Below are 25041 nucleotides of genomic sequence, written 5' to 3'. Positions count from 1 at the left end.
TCGCAATGAAAGCCAGTAAGCTAGATTGGGAATACCACCCCTTTACGGGACATAGTACAGGACAGAAGGCCATTCTTTCACAGAGCAATTAGTTCTTTTCAACTCTGTCCCTATATCCCTGCATTTTCATTTTGCTCCTTCAAATGTCTATCCAGTTCCTTTTTTGAAAGTTGAAAGTAAGCTCTACAGAGAGCTTGTTGCTTGTCTCCATCAACTTTTGGCACAAATATTGTACACGCTGGGTAAAGAACCTACAACTCACCCCTCACAGGTATTTTCCGGGCGGTGGCACAGTGGTATTGTCGCTGGGATAGCAATCCAAAGACCTGGAGTTAACGCTCTGGGGACCCAGATTCGAATCCCACCATGATACATTAAATTTGAATTCAATAAAAGAAAACCTGCAATTAAAAGTCTATTGAGGGCCCACCGGTTCACTAATGTCCTTCAGGGAAGACAATCCGCTGTCCTTACCGGGTCTGGCCTACATGTGACTCCAGACCCACAGCAATGTGGTTGACTCTTTAAAAAAAAAACCCTCTGAAATGCACTCAGTTCGAGGGCAATTAGGGAGGGGCAATAAATGGTGGCCTTATTGCCCCCTATTCTCCCCCCCCCCCCACGCCGGGGGCTAGGAGCGGCGTTGCGCGAATCTCAGACACTTGCGTCAAAGCGGCGTGCCGAGAATGACGCGGCCGGCCGCACCTAAGTGACGTCACCCGCGCATGCGCAGGTTGGCCGGCTCCAACCCGCGCATGCGCGGTTTCTGTCTTCTTCTCCGCTGCCCCGCAAGACATGGCGGCTTGACATTGCAGGGCGGCGGAGGGAAAGGAGTGCATCTCTTAGAGACGCCGGCCCGACGATCGGTGAGCACCGATCGTGGGCCAGACATCTGATGAGCACGCCCGTGGTGCTCGATCCTCTCTCCCCCCCCACACAGGCCCCACATTTACCTGTCGCGCGATGTTCCTGCCGGCAGCCACCAGGTGTGGTTGCCGCCGGCGTGAACCGGTCGGGGTCGTCAGGCCGCTCGGCCCATCCGGGCCGGAGAATCGCTGGTCGGCGGGAAAAACGGCGAGCGGCGATTCTCCGAGCGGCGTGTTGCAAAATGCGACATGCCATTGGGGGTGGGGAGGGGAGAATCGCAGGGGGTGCCAGGGCGGCGTGGCGTGATTTGCCCGGCTGTGGTTGGAATTTGGAATGCACCATCTGGCAGGGTGTTGGGCACAATTACAACAGCAACTTTCAAAAAAACAAAATGAAAATGCAGGGATATAGGGACAGAGTTGGAAAGAACTAATTGCTCTGTGAAAGAATGGCCTTCTGTCCTGTACTATGTTCCATAAAGGAGTGGTATTCCCAATCTAGTTTACTGGCTTTCGTTGAGAATGTGACAAAGCTTATGTCCCAGGTTCGATCCCGGCTCTGGGTCACTGTCCATGTGGAGTTTGCACATTCTCCCCGTGTTTGCATGGGTTTGGTCCCCACAAACCAAAGATGTGCAGCGTAGGTGGACTGGCCATACTAAATTGCTCCTTCATTGGAAAAAAATGAATTGGGCACTCTAAATGTGGAAAAAAAAGGGAATATGACAAAGCAGCTCGATAGTGGATGTAGGCCGGGATTTTCCAACCCTGCCGTGGTGGGACCCGCCATGGGAGGTTCAGCGTCCCAGCCAAAAGCCCATTGGTTTCTGGTGGGCCCAGAAAATCCTGGGCGCGATTCTCCGAAATGGAGACAAAGTCCTGACGCCGGAGTGAAAACTGGAGTGTTTCACTCCGGCGTCGGAGCCCTCTCCCAGCAGCCCCCCATATTCCTGCCCCCGGGGGGCTAGAAGCGGCGTCGCGCATTTTACGCGAGCTAGGCCTTGGCGCCGCGTAAATGACACGGCCGGCGTCGCATAAATGAAGTCACCCATGCACGTTGGCTGGCGCCAACACACGGATGCGCGTTTGTCATCCTCCCCAAGGCCGCCCCGCAAGAAGATGGCGGATGGATCTTGCGGGGCAGCGGAGTAAAGGAGGTCCTCCTTTAGAGAGGTTGGCTCGCCGATAGGTGGTAGGTGGGCCCCAACCGTGGGCCAGAGACCCCATCGGAGGGCCAGACCCCATCGGAGGCACCCCCCCCCCCCCCCCCGGTGAACGAATCCCCCCCCCACCAACAGGTCGCCCCCCCACCAGCGTTCCAGCACAGTTCCCGCCGGCAGCGACCAGGTGTGGACGCGCCGGCCGGAACCTGTCGGATCGAAGCGGCCGCTCGGCCCATCCGGGCCAGAGAATGGCGGGGGTATCGGAGAATCGCTGTTGTGAGTGTCTCAGGCGATTCTCCGGCTGGCGTGGCGCAGAACTCGATGGGGCCGTTCTCGCCGGTTGGGAATATGGCGGGACGGCGTCGGACCGGCGTCGCGCGATAAAATGGCGCGGCCGGCGATTCTCCCAACCGGCGCGGCCTCGGAGAATCGCGCCCCCTGCCCGCAGAGTGCTTGGATTTCAGGAAGTAAATTCTGGTCACCACCATACTAAATGGACATTGGATACAGAACAGAGCAAACAGAGTATCGGAGGTAATGGTCGGGATTGGATTATGAGTAGCAGTTATGAAAAAAAAAAATTTCATGGAGCAGAGCCGTCTGAGAGATGATAGGATTGCTGTGTTTAGGATTCTTATAAGACTAGACACATCGACAAAGGCAAATTGCTTCACCTTGTCCAGACCAATATGACTGGAGAACAGAGGCCTCACTGGACTGGAAGTAAATTCAAGACTAACCTGCTGGAATATTATTTCAATGAGCAGGTGGTAAATCTAAGGTTCCTTGTGAGAAAATGGGAGCAAATAGCCCTGATTCATTCGGAGGTAAGTCGAGTAGGTTTCTTCCAGAAAATATATTCCAGGGCACAGTGATTTGAGATGTGCTGTGTGGTAAGTGGACAGTGCTTCTGATGAGCAGTTGACTACGGTTCGGAAAAACTCTTCGGCGCTGGGGCTTTGTCGCTTACCTGATGGGCGGGATATAATGGAGCGTTTGTCAGAGTGAGCGTGATGGTGGAGGAGCAGGGTGCTGAGGGAACTGGGCTGGAGTGCCCGCACAGATTCCTGGTGTCATGGAAACGATCTAAAAAAAGATGTGGCGGGAAGGACCAGACGCGGGGATCCCATCTGCCGGTGGGTGGATGTTAGTTAGGCCCTTTACTGAGCCACTTGACACCAATTATCCTTGGGCCCAACAGAATTTGGTGGTGGCAAGGGATTCAAAGGGACCTGCAGGGCTCTCCTGGCTAGTCAGTGCCCCGTCATGTTTGCCTGCAGCCAGGTGTGGGTGGAGGGGGTGTAGCAGTGAAAGATACCTCTCTGTCCCTGTCTCCAATTCCCCTCCCGCCAACCCGTCTCTGGCAAACTCCCCTCCCTGCGACACCTCCATCCCGCCCCATTCACCTACTGCACTGATCTGTTGGCTGGGCCTTGGAGGATTACTGGAGGTGGCCGCTGCTTATGGCGGCGCTGCCCCCCCCCCCCCCCCAAAACACCCCGTCACCAACAATAAATCCCGGCCCATATCTGCGCATATTGTAGACAAATTGACTTAGATGGTTACGATTAGTCAGTACCCCCATTACATCGTATTGTGCTATGATCAGGTTAGTGAGAGGCAAAATGTCTTTTAATCTGTTTAATAATTCCTGTGTAAAGGAGCCAGTCCAAGGTAATGCGGGAATATCGGACCCTTTGTCAGCCGCTGCTTACCTCTGCCTTACGGCCTCTGTTCACATATGTGCAGACAGGATGATAAGCTCCACTTCCACAGACATACAGGTGCGTTCGGTTCCAAGGCTCAATGAGGCAGATAAAATTTGCACACTCGCCCTGACAGAATGAGAACAAAAAGGAAGCAATTATAATTATATGAACAGTCAATGAAACCTAATTTCCACGATAAAGCTGAATGCTCCCGCCAAAAAGCTTGGGGAGGCACCTTGGTATTTGTTCAAGCAGCAATCTCTGCTAGGTCAAATACCAGTGCGCATGAACCGTAGCAATGCTGGTTTAGAACTTGGCTCAGAAGCTGGCGTTGTCACAGGGGGAAAGGGGACATGGCTCATTCAGTCCTTCTTGATCTGACAGGGCGAAGGTGATTAGCTTCGTCCTGTTGTATATGGACTGGGCACTATTGGGGCACAAGACTGGGCCACAATTCTGTCGTTGGACTAAGAAACATAGCTGAATATCAGGAGCCAAAATGAAGCTGATCCAAATGGCACCAATGCAAAATCACTCAAGGAGGTTCCCTCGCCTAGCTCCTGGTGGACACAACAACAACTTATATTTCTGTCACACCTTCAGTGTGATAAAGCACCCCGAATCCCTTCACAGGAGTGAAATAAAAATTGGCTTTATTGATAAAACCAAGCTACATACATATGGTGATACTAGGACAGGTGAACAAAAATCTGGGTTGGGATTAAGGAGAATCTTGAAGAAGACAAGAGAGGCAGGGAGCAGAGAGGTTGACGGAGTGAATTCTGGAGCCCATGACCTCGGCATCTGGAGGCACGTCTGCCAATGGCGTAGCGATTAAAATTGTGCACGTTGCGGGGGCCAGAATTGGAGGAGCAAGACCACTTTTCTGAAACCATTTTATATGTACATGTTTTAATATCCCTACATCATACGTGAACCATACTGTACTCTACATAGCTAGAGCATGAAAAAAAAGGAAGCATTTATTTCCTCAGTATATATCATCCCTCACTTTGACAGCCACAATTACACCACAAAGAACTTACGGAAAAAAGATTTTAAGTGATTAAGCGGGTAATATATTGTATCTCTGTCATTTGTAACAACGCTAAATATTAATAACAAAAAGTCAGTCAAGATGTAAATGTCTGACTTTGGGACTTTCTCAGAGGGTCAGGTTACCACACTTGGTTATTTTTCCAGTGAGTTGGTTGTCAGCTGTGTTACTTTTGAGGGATGAGTGAACGAGGAAGAGGCGACAGGGGAGAAAAAGGCATCGGCTCTGATGGCTTAAAGGCTTCTTTGTGTTTGCCCCTCTGGCCTCCCTGTTGCTGAGTCAGACAGGGAGAGAGAGGTGTGTTATTTGAAAAGAAGCAGCGTGTCACCTTGAGCAGGAGTGAGAAGGCGAGGAACTCGACCCAGTGCCGGGGCCCCGGAGAGCCCGAGCCTAGAAACCACAGGCAGCTGGCTTTCCTCCACACTGTTGGCCCACAATTACTCCAGCCTTGTTATTGTCTAAAATGTCGGTTCAGTTCAAGCGATGAACACAAACATTCAGGAAATGACTGCTTGCAGGCCCTATCCTTGATCCCATAAGAGCAAACACTGGCTAACATTTCCTATGTTCCCTTGAACCAAGGTTTCTTGTTAGGCTTGTGGAGGGGCGTGGTTGCGAATGGCCATTTAGACATCAGTTACAGCTCAGTGGGAGGGGAGCACTCTCCCCTCTCAGTCAGACAGTCCTGGGTTTGAGTCCGACTCCAGGGACCTGTGCACAAAGCGTGCCGTCTTTTCTGTGCTGTAGACCTCGATGATTCAAAAGTCTAGGCTAAGGAGTGGTGCATTGGGCCGCATTGCAGATGAGAGAGATATTAAATCGAAACTCTGTCTGCCCTCTGAGCTAAATTAAGCTTCCCATGGTATTAGTTCAAAGAAAATAAGAATTTTCCTGGGTGTCCTGGTCAACATTTATCCCTATCACCAGAGCAGATTATCTGGCCATGAACACATTGCTGTTTGTTGGAACTTGCTGTGCACAAAATGGCTGCTGTATTTCCTTTAACATTGGACACACTTCAGAGGTACCTCAATAGCTGTAGAGAGCTTTGGGGGCATTCGGAGGTTCTGAAAGGCCCCATTTGAATGCAAGTTATTTTTTTTCTTGTCGGACTGCATTGATTTCACCAGCAAAGTCAGCAAATCCTGAAACAGGGGCGATGAGGAGCGATAAAGAGATTTGATCGCAAATCCAATAAATATTGTCACTTTCTTCTGATAATCGTAGAATCCCTACAGTGCAGAAGGAGGCCATTCGGCCCATCAGTCTGCACCAGCCCTCCAAAAGAGCACCCCATCTAGGCCCACCCACCCCCTCCGCCACCCTATCCCGGTAACCCCACCCAATCTTTTTAGATACTAAGGGGTAATTCAGCAGGGCCAATTCACCTAACCTGCATATTTTTGGACTGTGGGAGGAAACCGGAGCATAGAATATAGAACAGTACAGCACAGAACAGGCCCTTCGGCCCTCGATGTTGTGCCGAGCAATGAATACCGTACTCAAACCCACGTATCCACCCTATACCCGTAACCCAACAATCCCCCCATTAACCTTACACTACGGGCAATTTTAGCATGGCCAATCCACCTAACCCGCACATCTTTGGACTGTGGGAGGAAACCCACGCACACACGGGGAGGACTTGCAGACTCCACACAGACAGTGACCCAGCCGGGAATTGAACCTGGACCCTGGAGCTGTGAAGCATTTATGCTAACCACCATGCTACCGTGCTGCTCGGAGGAAACCCACGCAGACATGGGGACAACGTGGAAACCCTATGCAGACATTCATCCAAAGCTGGTTCCTGGTCCCTGGCGTGTGAGGCAGCACTGCTAACCACTGTGCCTCTATGCTGCTCCTTGGGTTCTTGGCAGGATCCCATAGCAAGATCTTCAAGCAAATGATTGAGATGAACATACTGGCTGTCACTTATCAAAGCTTTTTTTAAATAACAGCCTTTCAGAATTGTAACAGCACTACCATTGAAAAGACAACAAATTCCAATTCTCTTAATGACCAGATATCTGTTTCGGTGATATGGGTCGAGTGATAAATATTGACCAGAGCATCAAGGAGAACTTCTCTTCAGAATAGCACCATTGGAATCTTAATTCAGACTCAAAACGTTGGGCGGGATTTGCTGACCCTTCCTACAGGTGGGATCTTCTGGCCTGCCAAAGGCGATTTCCCCTCAGTGCACCCCCGGTGGCGGGAAGGGCGAACCACACAAAATGCCGAAGACATCGGCTGGACCTGAAGATCCTGCCGATGGCCAATGGCAAGCTGCCTCCGCCACTGGAGATCACGCTGCGTCGGGAAGGGGGAGGGACTGGAATATTAACTCTATTTTCTCTCTTCACAGATGCTGCCAGATCTGCGGAATTTTTTCTGTTTTAGTTCCAATTCTGTTCTCGTCTTGCACACCAGAAAATAATAACCATGGAAGTTGTTGGGTTCTCATTAAAATTTAACCGGATTATTAACGTCCCTTTTGGCAAAGTGAGTTTACAAAACGCATTTGGAGTGTTGCAGTTCTGGTCACCGCATTATAGGATGTGGAAGTATTGGAAAGGGTGCAGAGGAGATTTACCAGAATGTTGCCTGGTATGGAGGGAAGATCTTACGAGGAAAGGCTGAGGGATTTAAGGCTGTTTTCGTTAGAGAGAAGAAGGTTGAGAGGTGACTTAATTGAGGCATACAAGATGATCAGAGGATTAGATAGGGTGGACATTGAGAGCCTTTTTCCTTGGATGGTGGTGGCTAGCACGAGGGACATCGCTTTAAATTGAGGGGAGATAGATATAGGACAGATGTCAGAGGTAGGTTCTTTACTCAGAGAGTAGTAAGGGTGTGGAATGCCCTGCCTGCAACAGTAGTGGACTCGCCGACATTAAGGGATTTAAATGGTCATTGGATAAACATATGGATGATAAGGGCATAGTGTAGATGGGCTTTAGAGTGGTTTCACAGGTCGGCGCAACATCGAGGGCCAAAGGGCCTGTACTGCGCTGTAATGTTCTATGTATACTGTACCTGGCTTGGTCTACTTATAACTCCTGACTCCTACCGTTAACCCTCAGGACAATGAGGAAAAGGTAATAAATGTTGACATAAAGGTAAAGTGAGTTCTGGAATGTCCTCCTTGTTTCTCTCCACCGTTCTCACTTTTTAGGATGCTCTTTAAAACCCACCTTGAAGTTTTTAGACTCCTTTCGCTCAGTGTCAATTTTTGTCTAATTATTTTCCAGTAAAAGGCCTTGGGGTGTTTCGGTACATTAAAGGTGCTCTGTAAATACAAGTTGTTATTGTAGGCTGAGGTGGGCAGGTTGGCGAACAGTATGGTTTATCGATGGCTGACAGTGGGTTATGTAAACCATGGCTTTTTAAGGTTATCCATGTGTGAATAAGGATTAATACATTCCTTAGTATCCCCTGGTCTAGCCGATGAAAAACAGTGTTATGATATGGAAAACCTTTTTTGTTCATTAGGGTTGAGCAGCAGAGTGTCAATAAATCCAGCAATGTCCATAAATCCAATAATAGTTCGGCAGAAATGCTTTAGCTGAGGATTGCTTACATGTCTGGGGACCCTCGGTTAGAAAGCCTATAAAATAGGGGTCAGTAGATGCCCATCAGCATTTATAGGTAAGTCAACAGTTAATCCTTGTGAGATCCTGGAAATGGGGCTTGTGATACCAGTTCTAACATTATATCATTACTCAGGCATTTGTTGGAGCTCGGTGCAGTTCAACAAAACAATATTACTAGTTGAAAACAAGCATTTTAGTGTGCGACACAGTGCAACACAGGTGAAACAGTATTTCTTTTTAAAAGACAGCGCTATTGATCTGCTACACAATTATTAGAGTGCCAGTCTGGCTCTGTTGGCACCACTCGGGCTGCCTGGTAAAACAATTGCGGGTTCAATGCCCCACTCCCCAAGCCTTGCACCTGTCTGCTGACAAATCTGTGCCGTACTGAAGGTGTGCTGAAAATGCTGGTCTTTTGGATGAGCTGTCAACCTGAGTTTGTTTGTTCAGATGAACAGGGACGGGAAGAGAAACTCACGTGGCCCTTTCTCCCAAGAGGAGGCGATTTAGATGCCCTGGAGGAAAAAAATTCTCCATCGTAAAATGATTGACCTTTACTTACCCGCAGGCAAATTGGTCCCCATCTTAACGTTATACGACCATGGCTGCATCTGATAAATAAGCTATTGGTGGGGACCTCCCTAGGAAGTGATAAGGCCCGTATAACGGCTCGTCCTCTTGTGACACTGTGAATGGCAAACATTCTTTCCATAGTTGTGGAACTTTAGTCAATGAGGAGAGAAGGTTAGGGAGTTCAAGCACTTACGTTTTGATCTTTACCAGAAAGAACGCACTCATCTCGCCTTTGCTGACTGACGGACCAGTGAATCTGAAAGAAATGAAAGGCAACGTTGGTTTCCATGGAGAGAATTAGGTAAATTACAGAATACTATCCCAGCGAGGCTATGCTGTTGTTTGACGCTCACGCTTCACTTGGAGCTGTCTACTTGAACCCCATTTTCCAGACATTTCCTAAATCCTTTCACAATCTTCCATTTTAAATATCTGCATTTAATTTCCTGTCAAATGGATTTGTAGACCCTGGGCTGGATTCTCCACCCCGCCGGGCCAGATTTCTGCCTCACCCCGCCGGTGGGATGCTCTGTTACGCCGGCCGGTCAATGGGGTTTCCCATTGCGGGGCAGCCACACGCCGTCGGGAAACTCCTGGGCTGCGGGCAAACCGGAGCATTCCTCCGCCGGAGAATCCAGCCTGACTTTGATTTTCCGTTCCTTCATGCCGGCGGGATTCTCCGTTCCTTCACACCAGCAGGATTCTCCGGCCACGCTGCAGTGATTGGAGATTTGGCTGAAGGCCATATTCTCCGTCCTCGCTGGCAGCAGTAGGGGTGGCGGACTGGCAACGTAAAATCCCGCCTCTTCTCTCAATGGTCACTTGTGGTAAAACATTCCAGGCTCCAATAACCCCCAATATGACAAAAAAGATGAGCACTTGAAATGCCACAGCATACAAGGCTATGGACCAAGTGCTGGATCAGAATAGATAGGTGCTTGATGGTCGGCGTGGACACGATGGGCCGAAGGGCCTCTTTCTGTGCTGTAAAACCTCACAACACTAATGCTGTATTGATATTGGTATTTAACCATAGTCCACGAGGGACCATAGGCATCACTCTCTCTGTTAGTGGGAGAGGGACAGGGCCAGCTCAAGATACCGGCAGCTCGGGCAGTCGCCCGGGGCGCCATGTGCTAGGGGGCGCCATCAACGAGTGCGTGACCGGCGTCAGAGACCTGCCGACAGAGAGACCGGCCCGCCGATCGGTGAGTCCCGATCATATACCAGGTCACTCCGCCCCCCCCCCCCCGACCCGACCTGACCCCCCCCCCCCCCCGCCCCCCCCCCCCCGGACCCCCGCCCTGCCCCCCCCCCCCCCCCCGACCCCCCCCCCCCCCCGCCCCACCCCCCCCCCCCCCCCCCCGCCCCACCCCCGACCCCGACCCACCCCCGACCCCGAACCGGCCCGACCCCCCCCGCCGAAGGGCGCCGAAGTTCAGCTTGCCCAGGGCGCCAGCAACCCTAGGGCCGGCGCTGGAGAGGGAAACAGTGATTCGAATGCTTATGGGGCACAGCTTCACAGAAGGCATAAGGCAAGGCAAAAAGGCAGCCCACCGTGAACTATCAGAGCCGGTATGGGGGTTGAGTCCTTGCCGTTGGTGTCATTCTGCACTACATGCTGGCCATCTGAGCTAACCAGCCCTCCTATAATACTCACACTGGATAATACACTGCCAGATACTCACACTGTCTATAACACCAACACTGTGTTGACAATACTTCCACTGTGTGATAATACACTGCAGGATAATACTCAGCATCGAGAATACTCACACTGTGATAATTGCCACACTGTATAACACTCGCACAGTGTTGATAATAGTTACACTGCATTGATGATACCCATACTGTATCATATCACTGCCATTCCTTCACTGTTGCTGGGTCAAAAACCTGGAACTCTCTCCCTAACAGCAGATTAGGTGTACCTACACCAGATGGATTGCAAAGGTTCAAAAATCATAGAATTTACAGTGCAGAAGAAGGATATTTGGCCCATCGAGTCTGCACCGACCCTGGGAAAGAGCACTCTACCCAAGCCCACACCCTATCCCCATAACCCAGTAAACCCCACCTAAACTTCTTGGACACCAAGGGCAATTTAGCATGGCCAATCCACCTATCCCGCATATCTTTGGACCGTGGGAGGAAACCGGAGCACCCGGAGGAAACCCACGCAGACACTGGGAGAACGTGCAGACTCCACACAGACAGTGACCCAAGCCGGGAATCGAACCTGGAACCCTGGAGCTGTGAAGCAACTGTGCCAACCACTGTGCTGCTCACCACCACCTTCTCAAGGACATTTAGGGATGGGCAATAAATGCTGGCCATGCTAACGACTGTCACGTCCCATGAAAGAATTAAACATTGTGTTGAAATTAGTCACACTTGTTGTTAATATATTAGATGTTAACTGCCCTCTAATTCAGCCTTGGAACTACAAAGCGATTCCCTTATTATAGCTCCTGTGAATCACATGCTAAATGAGAACTGGAGCTATTTCACACAACCAGTCAGCCTGGAATAGCTAAGTGGGTCAAGAGTGTAGTATCAGGGATGTTTATACAGCTCAGAATGACTGGGTTTTAACAGCAAAACAACTGAATTACTTTATGTTCTATATGGGTCCTGGGCGACGCAAAGCAACTGCTAACTTTTGACAATCATTCATTGGAAATACAGCAACTCCCCTTCATGATCTCCCCAGGTCTCCTTTTTACCGTCTGCTAATCTAAAGCTGCGATTCATCGACTTGTTTGCTGTGTTTCAAAAAGCAATTTGTGTGAAGCCCTTTGAGAACTGTTCAGAGATGTGCTGAGGCGTTAGATGGATGCGAGTGTTATTTTTATTCCCTCCTGCCTGTCTCTGAGGTGTGTCTTTATTTCCCTTGCTTTAACCTCATTAATCCTACTTTTTCCATACAAATCCATCTGTGTGACAAGGCCGACTGTCCCTTAATCTAGTACTTCAGAATAAACTCAGAATTCCTTCCAACTAGCTAATTCCTCTCGAATCAATCATAAAAGCGAGCATGCAAGTTGAGCAGGTCAGAGGAAAGGCGAATAGAATGTCAGCCTTTATTTCAAAGGGAGTGGAATATAAAAATAGGGACGTCTTGCTAAAACTATACAAGGCACTAGTCAGACCACGCCTGGAATACTGTGAATAGTTTTGGTCCCCGAACACAAGAAAAGATATCCTGGCATTGCAGGCAGTCCAGAGAAGGTTCAATAGGTTGATTTCGGGTATGGACGGATTTTCTTATGAGTAGGTTGGGCCTGTGCTCATTGAAGTTTAGAAGAATGAGAGGTGACCTTATTGAGATATTTAGGATTCTCAGGGGGTTTGACAGGGTAGACGTTGAGAGGATGTTTCCCCTTGTGGGAGAGTCTAGGACCAGAGGGTATAATCTCAGAGTATGGGGTCTCCCATTTCAGACAGAGATGAGGAGGAATTTCTTCTCTTAGAGGGTAGTGAATCTGTGGAATTTTTTTGTAGAGGCTGGGTCGTGAAGTATGTTCAAGGCTGAAATGAACAGTAAGAGAATCAAAGGGAATAGGGATAAGGCGGGAAAGCGGATTTGAGGATTATCAGATCACATCAGTCATGTCTCGTTGAATGGCGAAGCAGACTCAATGGGCCGAATGGCCTATTTCTGCTGCAACGTCTTATGGTCTTATATAATCATAATAATCTTTATTAGATTCACAAGTAGGCTTACATTAACACTGTAATGAAGTTACTGTGAAAAACCCCTAGTCGCCCACACTCCGACGCCTGTTCGCGTACACCGAGAAAGAATTCAGAATATCCAATTTACCTAACAAGCACATCTTTTGGGACTTGTGGGAGGAAACCGGAGCACCCGGAGGAAACCCACGCAGACACGGGGAGAACGTGCAGACTCTGCACAGACAGTGACACTAGCCGTGTCACCTGAGTCCCCACATTTGGCAATTGGCTTTTGAACATGACAACCATGTCCTGTGCGGCATGATTACTCAGCTCATCACCTTCCAGTTCCTGATCTATTGCATCCTGTTCCCTAGGAATGGCACTGCAAAACACCTGAGTACGTGAGGTCCAGGATGCCTCTTCTATCAGCTGCTTATATTCTGAAAGCTTGTAAACTATCTCAGTTAACCATGATGAACTAATAGATTACCATGTTGGATAACCACTGACTTACCATTGTGCCCAATTCCCTTACCAGGGCATTTATATTCCTTATGACCCTCTCTTGTGCAACACAACATCAAGAATTAAAGACCACCTCAGATATCTTATACAATGCCCTTGAATTTTCTCCAAGACCTCAGCCTTGATGAAAGTTCTTCTCCCTGCATATGAAGCATTCCAATGTGCAGAAAAATTGAACTTGTTGTAGCTCCCTCTAGAGCAAGAGGCCTATTACTCAGCACAGAAGGTTATTTGGGATTCCTCCTATAGGTCAATTGATTAGGGGCTGTAACCTCCAACTATCTGAAGTGCACGAACTGCCCTTGGCAGCGCAGTTGTCAACTTACAGTTGGGTTTACCATCCATCATTGTGCAAAGCCTTTAACAGAGTCCATTGCTGAAAGAACTTTCAGCTGTGGCATTCATAACCACAATGTTTATGTTTTCATATGCATGTCTAATCTCAGCAAATTCACCTCCATTATCTTAGCTGGTGTCCCCAGTCCCTATCAATTTCTCCATGACTTTATCTATAATACCTTTCTGTAGAAAGACTAAATGTCAATGGAAAGAGGACATAGAACATAGAACAGTACAGCACAGAACAGGCCCTTCGGCCCTCGATGTTGTGCCGAGCAATGATCACCCTACTCAAACCCACGTATCCACCCTATACCCGTAACCCAACAACCCCCGCCTTAACCTTACTTTTTAGGACACTACGGGCAATTTAGCATGGCCAATCCGCCTAACCCGCACATCTTTGGACATGTTGCGTATTCTCTGATACTTTTTACATATTTCACATTTTGCACTAATCTCTTCGATGAGTCTTGTATACTCCTCATCAATGACTCCTGAATTCTTTAGCAGAATTTTTATTCTTTGACAAGAAGAATTAACATATTCTATGTAGCTTTAAGACAATTTGCTTTTTTCCCCCTCTGATTCTTATCACCGAATGCCATTAATACTTTTCTAATGATTTCTGAAAGGGATTCAAATCCATTGACATTCCACTGAGCTTCCTTTTTCATGGAAGGTTTACTTGGCAAATGTATTTCATTAGAGACTATAATAATAATCTTTATTGTCACAAGTAGGCTTACATTAACACTGCAATGAGGTTACTGTGAAAATCCTCTAGTCACCACATTCCAGCGCCTGTTCGGCTACACAGAGGGAGAATTCAGAATGTCCAAATTACCTGACAGCACAACTTTTGGGACTTGTGGGAGGGAACCGGAGCACCTGGAGGAATCCCAGGCAGATGCAGGGAGAAGGTGCAGACTCTGTACAGGTAGTGACCCAAGCTGGGAATCGAACCTGGGACCCTGGAGCTGTGAAGCAACAGTGCTTACCCACTGTGCTACCGTGCTGCCTATATCAGGACTAACAAGGTAGCACACTCCAGTTATTTTGCATGGAATCACCACTCATTTAAGTGATCTCAAGGAGTTGTTGCACTCTCAATCCTCTCTGTTGCATAAATCTGAATAACATTTCAGTCAATTTATTCCACACACTGTCGAAGTGCAGCCACCATCTACCACTACACGGTTAAATGAATGCGTGACTAAAGCTTCTTGTGACTAGTACAGTTCCTTAAGACTGATCATTATCATCATCTTCAGCTTCTGAATTCCCTATGTCACGCATCATTTCGAGAACACTGCTGCAGTTCATCAAGCAATGATATTTTGCATCACGCCTGGAGCACCTGTTTTCTTTTAATTTAGAGTATCCAATTCTTTTTCTTTCCAATTAAGGGGCAATTTAGCGTGGCCAATCCACCTACCCGAAGACACGGGGAGAATGTGCAAACTCCGCACGGACAGTGACCCGGGGCAGTGTTTGGATCCAGGTCCTCGGCGCTGTGAGGCAGCAGTGCTAACTACTGCACCGCCTTTCCTGGAGCACCTGAGAACATTTCCCTGGACATTCCTGGGATTCATTCACGTAGTATTGCTGCTCCAACCTTGTCATCTGTGGTATCCAGATCTGCTAAAAGTGCTTTCATTTTCATTCCTTTTGTTGATAACGTTTCTTTTGTAGTGACGCCGGCATCCAGCTTCCGAATGATCTCAAAATGCCGCAATAATTGGGGCCTCCATTCTTTGCGGCACTACGGAATGTCCCATTTGTGCCATCGAGGCTGCTGGAAATGTCTGCTTCCCCAGGAATATTTTCTCCAAAAAGTAGCCTCTTTCTGAGACCTGAACCCCAGTTAAGAACAGGTGCCTGTCGAGATGTGACACCTTAGCCCAATCCAGTAGTTTACATAGAACATAGAACAGTACAGCACAGAACAGGCCCTTCGGCCCTCAATGTTGTGCCGAGCCATGATCACCCTACTCAAACCCACGTATCCACCCTATACCCGGAACCCAACAACCCCCCCCCCTTAACCTTACATTTATTAGGACACTACGGGCAATTTAGCATGGCCAATCCACCTAACCCGCACATCTTTGGACTGTGGGAGGAAACCGGAGCACCCGGAGGAAACCCACGCACACAGGGGGAGGACGTGCAGACTCCGCACAGACAGTGACCCAGCCGGGAATCGAACCTGGGACCCTGGAGCTGTGAAGCATTTATGCTAACCACCATGCTACCCTGCTGCCCCGTGAGCACCAAACACATGTGAGCACCAAACATGGAGGGCACAATGTAGCGCCCGACTTGGTGACGCGACGAGGTCATTGAATCTCGCGGAAGACCTCGCGTGGTATTGCCGATGCTCGAAATGTCTTGCTAGATTCAATGGAATCTCATGAGGTCCCATAATCGGGATCTCACCCTCGCTGCACGATATCCAGATTAGCATATTTAAGTGAGCTTTGCCTGGGACATCTCGCCTGGATGCCGTTTAGCACTGGTTTCCACATATGGCACCTGGGGAGGGGGGGGGGGGGGACTCCCAGACCATTCAAGACCCGCAGGTGGTCGGGGACAGGGCAGGATGGAATCCTGGGACTCTTGCTGGCACCTGGGCACTGCCAGCTTGGCACTTTGGCACTGCCAGCTTGGCACTTTGGCACTGCCAGTCAGGCACCCCGGCAGTGACCCCTGACCCATGGCACCTTGGACAGCACTGTCAGGGTGCCTGGATAGCAGTGCCAATGTGTCCAGGTTGCCAGTGCCAGAGATAGGGCCCAGGGGTGCCTTGCCCTTGAGGAGATGGGGTGAGGGGCGGGGGGGGGGGGGGGGGGGGGGGGGGGCGAGGACCCTGTAAGAGGTAGGTTGGGTGCAGTAGTGGGGTCTGGAGGCCACAGTGGGGGGGGTTGAAAGATTGGTGAGGCATTTATAAGTGGTGCCCCAATCCGTGTGTCGGCTTCCTGCACTGGCGAGCTAATGTAAGTGTGGCCCTGCCAAGGCCAAAAAAACCAGGCAAAGTGCCGTTAAATAGTGGTGGAAAGACCTCGCGAAACGCACTCGAAATGGGACTCTGTTTTTGTTCCGTTTAATTACGCCTGGAATCTCCAAATTGAACTTCTGCAATTTTCTATACACTCTGTTAGAGCCCATTAACTATACATAATAACCGTCCATCTTCCAAAATCTTTCAAAGTCTGACCATGCATCGTAAACATTCAAATTGATCCTCAGTATCCAACAGACGGGCATTTAGCTTGCAAAATACTTTGCTTCTGATCTTACTTTCGTTAGGAAGCGAGCATGTCAAGGCCATACCTTTCTTTTTTTTTTATAAATTTAGATTACCCAATTATTTTTTCCAATTAAGGGGCAATTTAGCGTGGCCAATCCACCTACTGTGCACATTTTTGGGTTGTGGGGGCGAAACCCACGCAGACACGGGGAGAATGTGCAAACTCCACACGGACAGTGACCCAGAGCCGGGATCGAACCTGGGACCTCAGCGCCGTGAGGCGGTTGTGCTAACCACTAGGTCACCATGCTGCCATGGCCATACCTTTCTTCCTCTTCGGGAGGGACCTAACCTGTGTCCACATATCCACTTCATAAGGTTCAGACTCTGAGGACGTCAGTGGGTAGTCAAATCCTGACAATTGTCACTTCTTTTACACATTCCTCACAAAAGCTAATCTGCTTGTAATCGTCTGTCGTAAAACAAACTCGTGGTCTGCAACCTTCACCACCCTGTAAAACCTCGTACCACCAGCTGCTGAAGGAGGGGGACCCGAAGTCAATCTTTAAGATTCACTCCCAGAGTGAAACATTACAAAAGTATAGCTCCTCACTCTACAACGCACCGCCAGTGTCAATAAGTGTCTGGTTATGCTCCTTTGAAGTACAGCTAAACAAATGAACAATTTCTATGAAGGAGTACTTGCAGTTTTATCTCTTTATTTCCTTTGGTTACACAATAAACCAATTAACTAATGGTCAACCCTTTGAAAGGGGTACTATAACTGAAAACAAGAACTTCAGTGAAAACTTTTGGGGGATGATGATGCACTCCAGCAGAACCCGCTGGTGACAGAAGGCCTCGGATGTGCCAGTGGACACCACACGCTCCCTCTCCCGGGACACTCGGGCGCTGACATAACCATGGAACAGAGGCAGGCAGTCAGGTCAAGCAACACCCTCAACCACCCGCTGCCTGGAACAGAAAGCGGGACCTCCAACAGTGCAGAAGCCTCCTCAGCCCATAAAACCAGAAGACGTAGAAGCAGAATGAGGCCATTCAGCCCATTGAGATCTTCTCCGCCTATCAATGAAATCATGACTGATCTGATGTGATAATCCTCGACTCCACTTTCCCGCCTCATCTCCATAATCCTTGATTCCCTTCCTGATTAACACTGGAGTGTCAGCCTGGATTGCATGCTGAAGTCAGACTGGAACATATAACGTCTGACTCAGAGGCAAAAGTACTACCCACTGTGCACAAATCACTGTAATGAGGCCCCTCTTCCCCCCCACCCTGCACCACCTGGAGACACTTAACCTGAATTAATGCAATTAATAGAGGACATACTCCGACAAAACAAGATGAGGTTGGATGTGTTTGACTATTTTGAGATTCTTTTGCCCAAAGTAAGCTTTTCTGAAGGAGTTGAAGGAGCACAGTTTGAGGCCAATGGGTTTACTACATTCTCTTACTAATAAAGGCTCCCGGTTGATGTTGTGCAGGTCCAGCGAGACGATATAGTCCTTGGTGCCCACGTACATACGGTCATGATCTTCGTCCATCAGCAGAATGCGGTAGTCAGTGGTGTTCTGCAGGAGAGTGTAGTGGCGCGCTGTGTTTGAATGCTGTAGTTCTGTAGGATGAGAAGGGAAAAGACACATTCAGAAAACAGGGGCTATCTGAAAAACCAAAGTGCACAATTGAGAGCCACTGGAGAGAGAGATTGGGAAAAGTAATGCTTTCACCTCGAGCAAACAATCCGTTTTATAGTGTACTAGAACCGTCTGACAATTTATTTTGACAGCAACATCAGGCATCAAAATGAAACCCCCTTGACCTAGCTCAGGGCAGGAGAGCCATATATTAAGGGTGAGCTGCTACCATTGTTGCCTGGAGCAATTGTACAGGAAATTAGGTTTATAGATTTCCATTGTCTCTAACTCTCAGCACTGACAGGCACATCAGGCCAATCGCCAATACAGAGGAAAACAATGGTTAGGGGTTGACGCCCCACAGTAGTTAACTGAAGTTAAGGCCTAGTGTAGTGTAGTCTTCAAGCAAAGTGGGGCTCAGGGTGTTAATTGGGCCTTGTCAAGCAGAAATAGAATCAAAGAATTCCTAAAGTGCAGAAGGAGGCTATTCGGCCCATTGAGTCTGCACCGGCCCTCTGAAAGAGCATCCTACCTAGACTCAAACCCCACACTATCCCTGTAAACCCACGTAGGGCCAATTTATCATGGCCAATCCACCTAACCTGCACATCTTTGTACTCTGCGAGGAAACCGGAGCTCCCGGTGGAAACTCACGCAGACACGGGGAGAACATACAAACTCCAACAGTCACTCAAGGCAGGAATTGAACCTGGGTCCCTGGCACAAGTGCCAGGGACCCGGGTTCAATTCCTGCCTTGGGTGACTGTTGGAGTTTGTATGTTCTCCCCGTGTCTGCGTGTGTTTCCTCCGGGTGCTCCCATGTCACCATAATCCCAGCTAAAGTCATGTGTGATGTCTTTAACCTTAAATAAAACTTCGATTTGATATTATTCAAATCAAACAGTAAAAATTACGACAATTTGGAAAGCAGAGAGGTGGAGCTAGTTAGAAGAAAGACGTTTCTGTGTATGGGCTGAGGTGCCAGGAGACACAAAGCTAAGGTGCTACAGTGCCACAAGCACACAACAAATAGGAGCAGGAATAGGCCACAGGGCCCATCAGGCCTGCTCTGCCGGTCATTACGATAGTGGCTGACCTCAGGCTACAACTCCACTTTCCCGTCTAATCCCTGTACCCATTGATTCCCTGAGAGGCCAAAAACACGTCTGTCAGTGTGCCTGCCACAACTGGCCAGGCAATGGCAAGTCAAGGGGCTGGTTTAGCACACGGCTAAATCGCTGGCTTTGAAAGCAGACCAGGGCAGGCGAGCAGCACGGTTTAATTCCCGTACCAGCCTCTCCGAACAGGTGCTGGAATGTGGCGACTAGGGGCTTTTCACAGTGACTTCATTTGAAGCCTACCTGTGACAATTAGCGATTTTCATTTCAATGTAATTACAGGGCGATAAGTTTATATTGGTTGTTTCCACTATAAATGCACGCAGAAGAATTTTGAATTACCACAAAGCCTGAGCCCAGCAGAAAGTGCCAACTGTTCAGTGGGAGCAGGACTGCAGGCTTTAGAAAGCTGTCTCTGGGAACCCAAAGGAACGGTGTTTGGCGGTTAAGTGATTCCTTGGGGGCAGCCTTGGGAGAATATCATGCTTGGGGGAGAGGCAGGAATGCTGAGGCAGAGGAGTCCCAGGGTTTCAAACCAGGAGCAGCACTCCTCTTATTCCTGACAAACCCAGTAATGAAAATAGATCCAAGATGGATTAATTTCTATACCTTTCCTTGCCCTGGATGCATTGTCATGTTTTACTGGCAGATCTGGCACTGGGGTGGACAATAATATTTAGTTAAAATAGCGGCGGGGACCCTCTTTGCATATAATCATGTGGCCTTCACCATGATTTAGAAAACATGCGTGGCTAAAGAGGCAGGGAGGCTGCAGTGTATTGGGAACACGCCACCCACTTATCTAAGAGTTCAGACTTAGAATCCAGGCTACTGTGTTTCTGTGGGGGGTTTGTCAATCAGAAAATAATAGGTATGCATTTCCACGGGGGTCAGTCACTCGCCCAGTGATATGTGGGGTCAGTCAATCATTTTACAATATGGCTCTGTGTTACGGTGGGGTCAGCCTGCAGTCACATTGCAATAGCTCCGTGTTACTTGAGGTCAGTCAAGTCACACAGTAATGGAGGCTATATGTTACAGCCCATTCACAAATGTGTCCCTGTTTTTAAAGGGCCTCTGACACTGGGTCTTCCTTGCGAGAAGTTAATTAGAATTCCTTTCACCTGTTTTGTGCCTATAAGCTGTGTGATTTCCCCTTTAAAGTCATCACTCAGTCGTAAATACCCTGCAGGTTCAGAGAGGAAGTTTCAGTTGCATAAACATACCTTGCACAGCAGCTAATAGCGATGGATAATAATTATTATTACTTGCATTACATCCATCATACTTTCACCAAATAACTCATTATAGTGGAACCAGAGAGCTACAAGATGTTGTGGGCAAGCCTGTGTAAGCTGCACACATGAATGAGAGCTTTGTTGTGTAGCCTTTTGATTCAAAGAAAAAACAGGATTTTTAACCCTGCAATTTAGGTCACGTTAGAAATATAAACAATATATTTTTGCTCGATAAAAATGAGGCTTTGACGCACACAGGCCACAGGCTTGCCCCTCTGACGGTTCAGTTGGTAACTGTGGCACAGGGAGTGTGGTATTCAGCCTCCCAGACTAGGCCGGGCTCTGGTTTTGCGAGGTGGGTGACCCAAGGTAAGCAAGTGGGGAAAAACGCCGCAGCTGCTGACCGCTATCTAGAGATTGCCAAACCTTCAGGATTGTTCTGGAGACTGCAGGCAACCCAAGGGAGAGGAAGAAATTACCATAGGATCGTGACTGAATAAATTAGTGAACCGCGTGGTTGGAAGCCTGCTGGGTGACCAGCCACTGGAGCACGGGACAACTGGAGGTCAGAGCTGTAAGCCTCTGGGAATATGTCCAACTGGAGTTGGCAATTCTACTTTGACTTCACCTGAATTGAGGACAAAGATCATCTTTAGCATTTTTAAAATCCGTCTACCACCACAAATAGCCCCACTAGCAAGTTGGAAACAATAAGGACCCAAGAAGCAGTTCCAAGATTATTCTGCATTACAACAGACCAGACATATAAAATGGTGGTGATTCCTCCCTTAGACACATTTGAGATGGGGGGGGGGGGGGGGGGGGGGGGGGGGGGGGGGGGGGCAATCTTCCAGATATTGCATGCAACAGGTGGTTGGCAAAAGAAACAGTGACGACAGGAGGGAACACCTTTCTGTATGTGAGTGGTTAGGGTCTGGAATTAACTTTCTGGGAGTGTGGTGGAGACAGATTCAATCATGGCTGTCAAAGGAGACTTGGCTCATGATCTGAAGAGAGAAGGTTTATGGGGCTATAAGGAAAAGACAGCGGAATGGGACGAGATGCGTTGCACCTGCAGAGGACCCGCACAGACACAATGCTCCAAATGGCCTCCAAACTGGGATCTGATGTTAATGAATGCTGAGGGAAGGAGGCCATGATGTGGAGATGCCGGCGTTGGACTGGGGTGAGCACAGTAAGAAGTCTTACAACACCAGGTTAAAGTCCAACAGGTTTGTTTCAAACACGAGCTTTCGGAGCACGGCTCCTTCACCTGATTCACCTGAAGAAGGAGCCGTGCTCCGAAAGCTCGTGTTTGAAACAAACCTGTTGGACTTTAACCTGGTGTTGTAAGACTTCTTACGAGGGAAGGAGGGTGAGGGTCAATTAGTTCAGGGGACGGGGCGGCACATGGCGCAGTGGTTAGCACTGGAACTGTGGCGCTGAGGACCCGGGTTCGAATCCCGGCCCTGGGTCACTGTCCGTGTGGAGTTTGCACATTCTCCCCGTGTCTGCGTGGGTTTCACCCCCACAACCCAAAGATGTGCAGGTTAGGTGGTTGGCCACGCTAAATTGCTCCTTAATTGGAAAAAAAAAATTGGGTACTCTTAAATTTTTTTTTTTTAAATTAGATCAGGGGGCAGAGATGGAGCTCAATCCTAATTTAACATTGCATGTAGAATCCTTGAAGTTCCATTATTAAACGTATCCACTCACATTTGAAATGGAAAGAGCCTATTATAAAATGATTGTGTGGCCATGCCACCCTCTGCCAGTGCAATGGCACCTCCATTAGCAGAAGTGTCTAATTACAGTGTGATAGGTTTACATGCCATGTACAGGCATTGGAGCCTAGAATGTGCAGACCTCAGATCGTCAGTATATCGTAACAATTAAAAGTTATCAGAGCAGAAATTATGCCTTCTCTATAAAGTCGAGTTATATTTAGAACGTTTCCTGCAGGCATTAATGTCATTCAGGCTCAGAACTTGAATCCCAGTTCTTGGCATCTTGCGGAGAATTTTAGTTCTTCCCAATCTGACCTCATTTCTGCTCTGTGCATTGTCTGGAGCTTATCATTTAATTTAGTAACAGCCGTGGAGCCAACAGTGTTGCACAGGCATGAAACTTCCTTCCGCTCTTTAATTTTGAACAATATTCAAAGAGAGGGAGAACCTCCGTCTTCCCAGCCTTGGTCTCAGACTCGTGCTCGGACCTCAGAAGTCTAGAGAGGGAGAGAGCAAGGAATATTCCGCCCTTTCTCTAGGACCAACGATCAGACTCGAGACCAAGAGGTGAAAGGACAGCGTTCGAGCTCACTGTACCAGTCAGTCATCCATCAGCGGCGGGGGGGGTAGAGAAATAGAGGAGACTTTCACCCACTCTGTCTGGGCTACATTCAAACTCAAGTCCCAGAGGTGAAAGGTGAACGTTCTCATACATTGTGTCACCCAGTGCCTTTATTTTCACAGCTGAGAATTGACTCTGGTCTCCTAATCCAAAACAAATTTGTCTCGGAGGAACTGTGGCATCCAGTATATTCTTTGGTGGCTTTGTATTTATTTTCACAGGTTAGCAAAAGTGATAGGGAAGGGAGGTATCTTTCCTCACTCTAAGGCCTCCTTTATTGCCCCCTTTCAGCTCTAATCAAGTGTATTGAGTGAGAGAGAGGGGAATGTAAACTGAAGGCTATTCAGGTGAATACCAGCATAAAACATTATAGATGTTTGTGGCTTGACGTTACCTCATGTAATTATTTGCTAACACTTATCTGGTAGGTGACCCTACATTTCATGTTCTCATTTATAATGTACAATCACAATTTTTTAATCTCACTGACAAAAGCAGAAATATGCTCCCTCATATCAGGGGTCACTGCGGCTACAATTACTGTCAAAACATAAAGCCTCTCACAGAATGAGGGAGATTGCAAGCGCACCATAAATTTCAGGCAGGCCTCCAGCTCCCTTCATTGTCAGCACACTTTTTATATTAATTTGTTTGAATAAAGTCTGTGAAAGCCTGGTGTCAGATGGAGAAGAAGCACCAAGGCGATGTGCCATTGACCTTTCCAATATCTGCAGAGCGGCCTCCCTCTTTCTGCTGTGCTGCTCCTCAGCTTTGGAGCTTTGAAGGCTCGACAGAGAAGGCTGTAACTCTCTTTGTTAACATGTACACACTCGCTGAATTCATTCCTCATTCAGACTCCACTGCCTGCTACACTCCTGAATGTACTCCAAGAAACCACTCCCCTGAATTTGAACAGATACAGGTAAACCAAGTGTATTCCATCATGTACATGCTTCCAACATTGCACTTTCGATCTGGGCTCCTCAGACGTACACCACATCCAAATATTGTCCACACACATGCCCCCTGAATGTATTCCAGATTCCGACTGCCCGGATTTACTCCACATCTACCCTGGGTGGAATTTTCCACTGCGGGGACTAAGTCCAGTGGTGAGCGGGTTAGTCAACGTGATTCCTGCTGGGCGGAAGGGCAGGTGAACACGCGCCATCCTTCGCTTTTGAGATTGCTAGTCATGCTGGGACAGCAAGGTGGCACAGTGGTTAGTACCGCTGTCTCACAGCGCCAGGGACCCGGGTTCGATTCCGGCCTCGGGTGACTGTGCGGAGTTTTCACATTCTTCCCGAGTCTGTGTGGGTTTCCTCCGGGTGCTCCGATTTCCTGCCACAGTCCAAAGATGTGTAGGTTAGGTGGATTGGCCATACTAAACTGCCCCTTAGTGTCCAAAGATGTGCAGGTCAGATGGGGTAGTGGGGATGGGGGTGGGTGGGAGTGGACCTAGGGAAGGTGCTCTTTCAGAGAGTTGGTGCAAACTTGATGGGCCAAATGGCCTCCTTCTACACTGTAAGAATTCTAATGGTTCCGAGTCTCCATTGTTCTGGTGGGAAGCAATCAAGGTGGCCAACAAGAGGTTTTTCATCCTTAAAGATGCTTCGAAGGCAAGGGGGGACACGGGGAAATATCCTGACTCCAGAAAAGCATTCAGAATCTGCTGCGGCTTCATTGATGGGGGTGGGGCAAGGGGGTTTCTTCCTGCTCCACGGAGCGGACACTGAACCAAAAGATGACCTTGGAGGCTCCCAAGGCAAAGAGCGAGGCTTGCTGGCGAGAGATGCAGTGGTATTTGTCAAGGCTCAGCCTGAGCAACTCTGTGATGCCGGACTGTTCCCAGGGACACACACTGAGACAAACATCAACTGCTGCTGGAGGGTCATCAACTCGGTAAAAGATGCTCT

The 25041-nt window shown here is 48.6% G+C and overlaps 1 protein-coding gene across 1 annotated transcript in view; it reads right to left on the bottom strand.

The window, feature by feature from the left end:
* Nucleotides 1–25041, bottom strand: part of sema3fb (sema domain, immunoglobulin domain (Ig), short basic domain, secreted, (semaphorin) 3Fb) — a 256825-nt gene that overhangs the window by 73223 nt on the left and 158561 nt on the right. Inside the window, exons 3-5 of the mRNA XM_038812020.1 lie at nucleotides 18241–18401; nucleotides 9158–9220; nucleotides 3745–3864 (exon numbers count right to left, since the gene is read on the bottom strand). Of these exons, the coding sequence (XP_038667948.1) occupies nucleotides 3745–3864; nucleotides 9158–9220; nucleotides 18241–18401 (344 nt within the window). The remainder of the gene's footprint in view (nucleotides 1–3744; nucleotides 3865–9157; nucleotides 9221–18240; nucleotides 18402–25041) is intronic.

Source organism: Scyliorhinus canicula, chromosome 11 (assembly GCF_902713615.1).
Source record: "Scyliorhinus canicula chromosome 11, sScyCan1.1, whole genome shotgun sequence".
Lineage (NCBI taxonomy): Eukaryota > Metazoa > Chordata > Chondrichthyes > Carcharhiniformes > Scyliorhinidae > Scyliorhinus > Scyliorhinus canicula.
The sequence above is the reverse complement of the archived record's forward strand: the minus strand, read 5'-3'. Positions and strand labels throughout refer to the sequence as shown.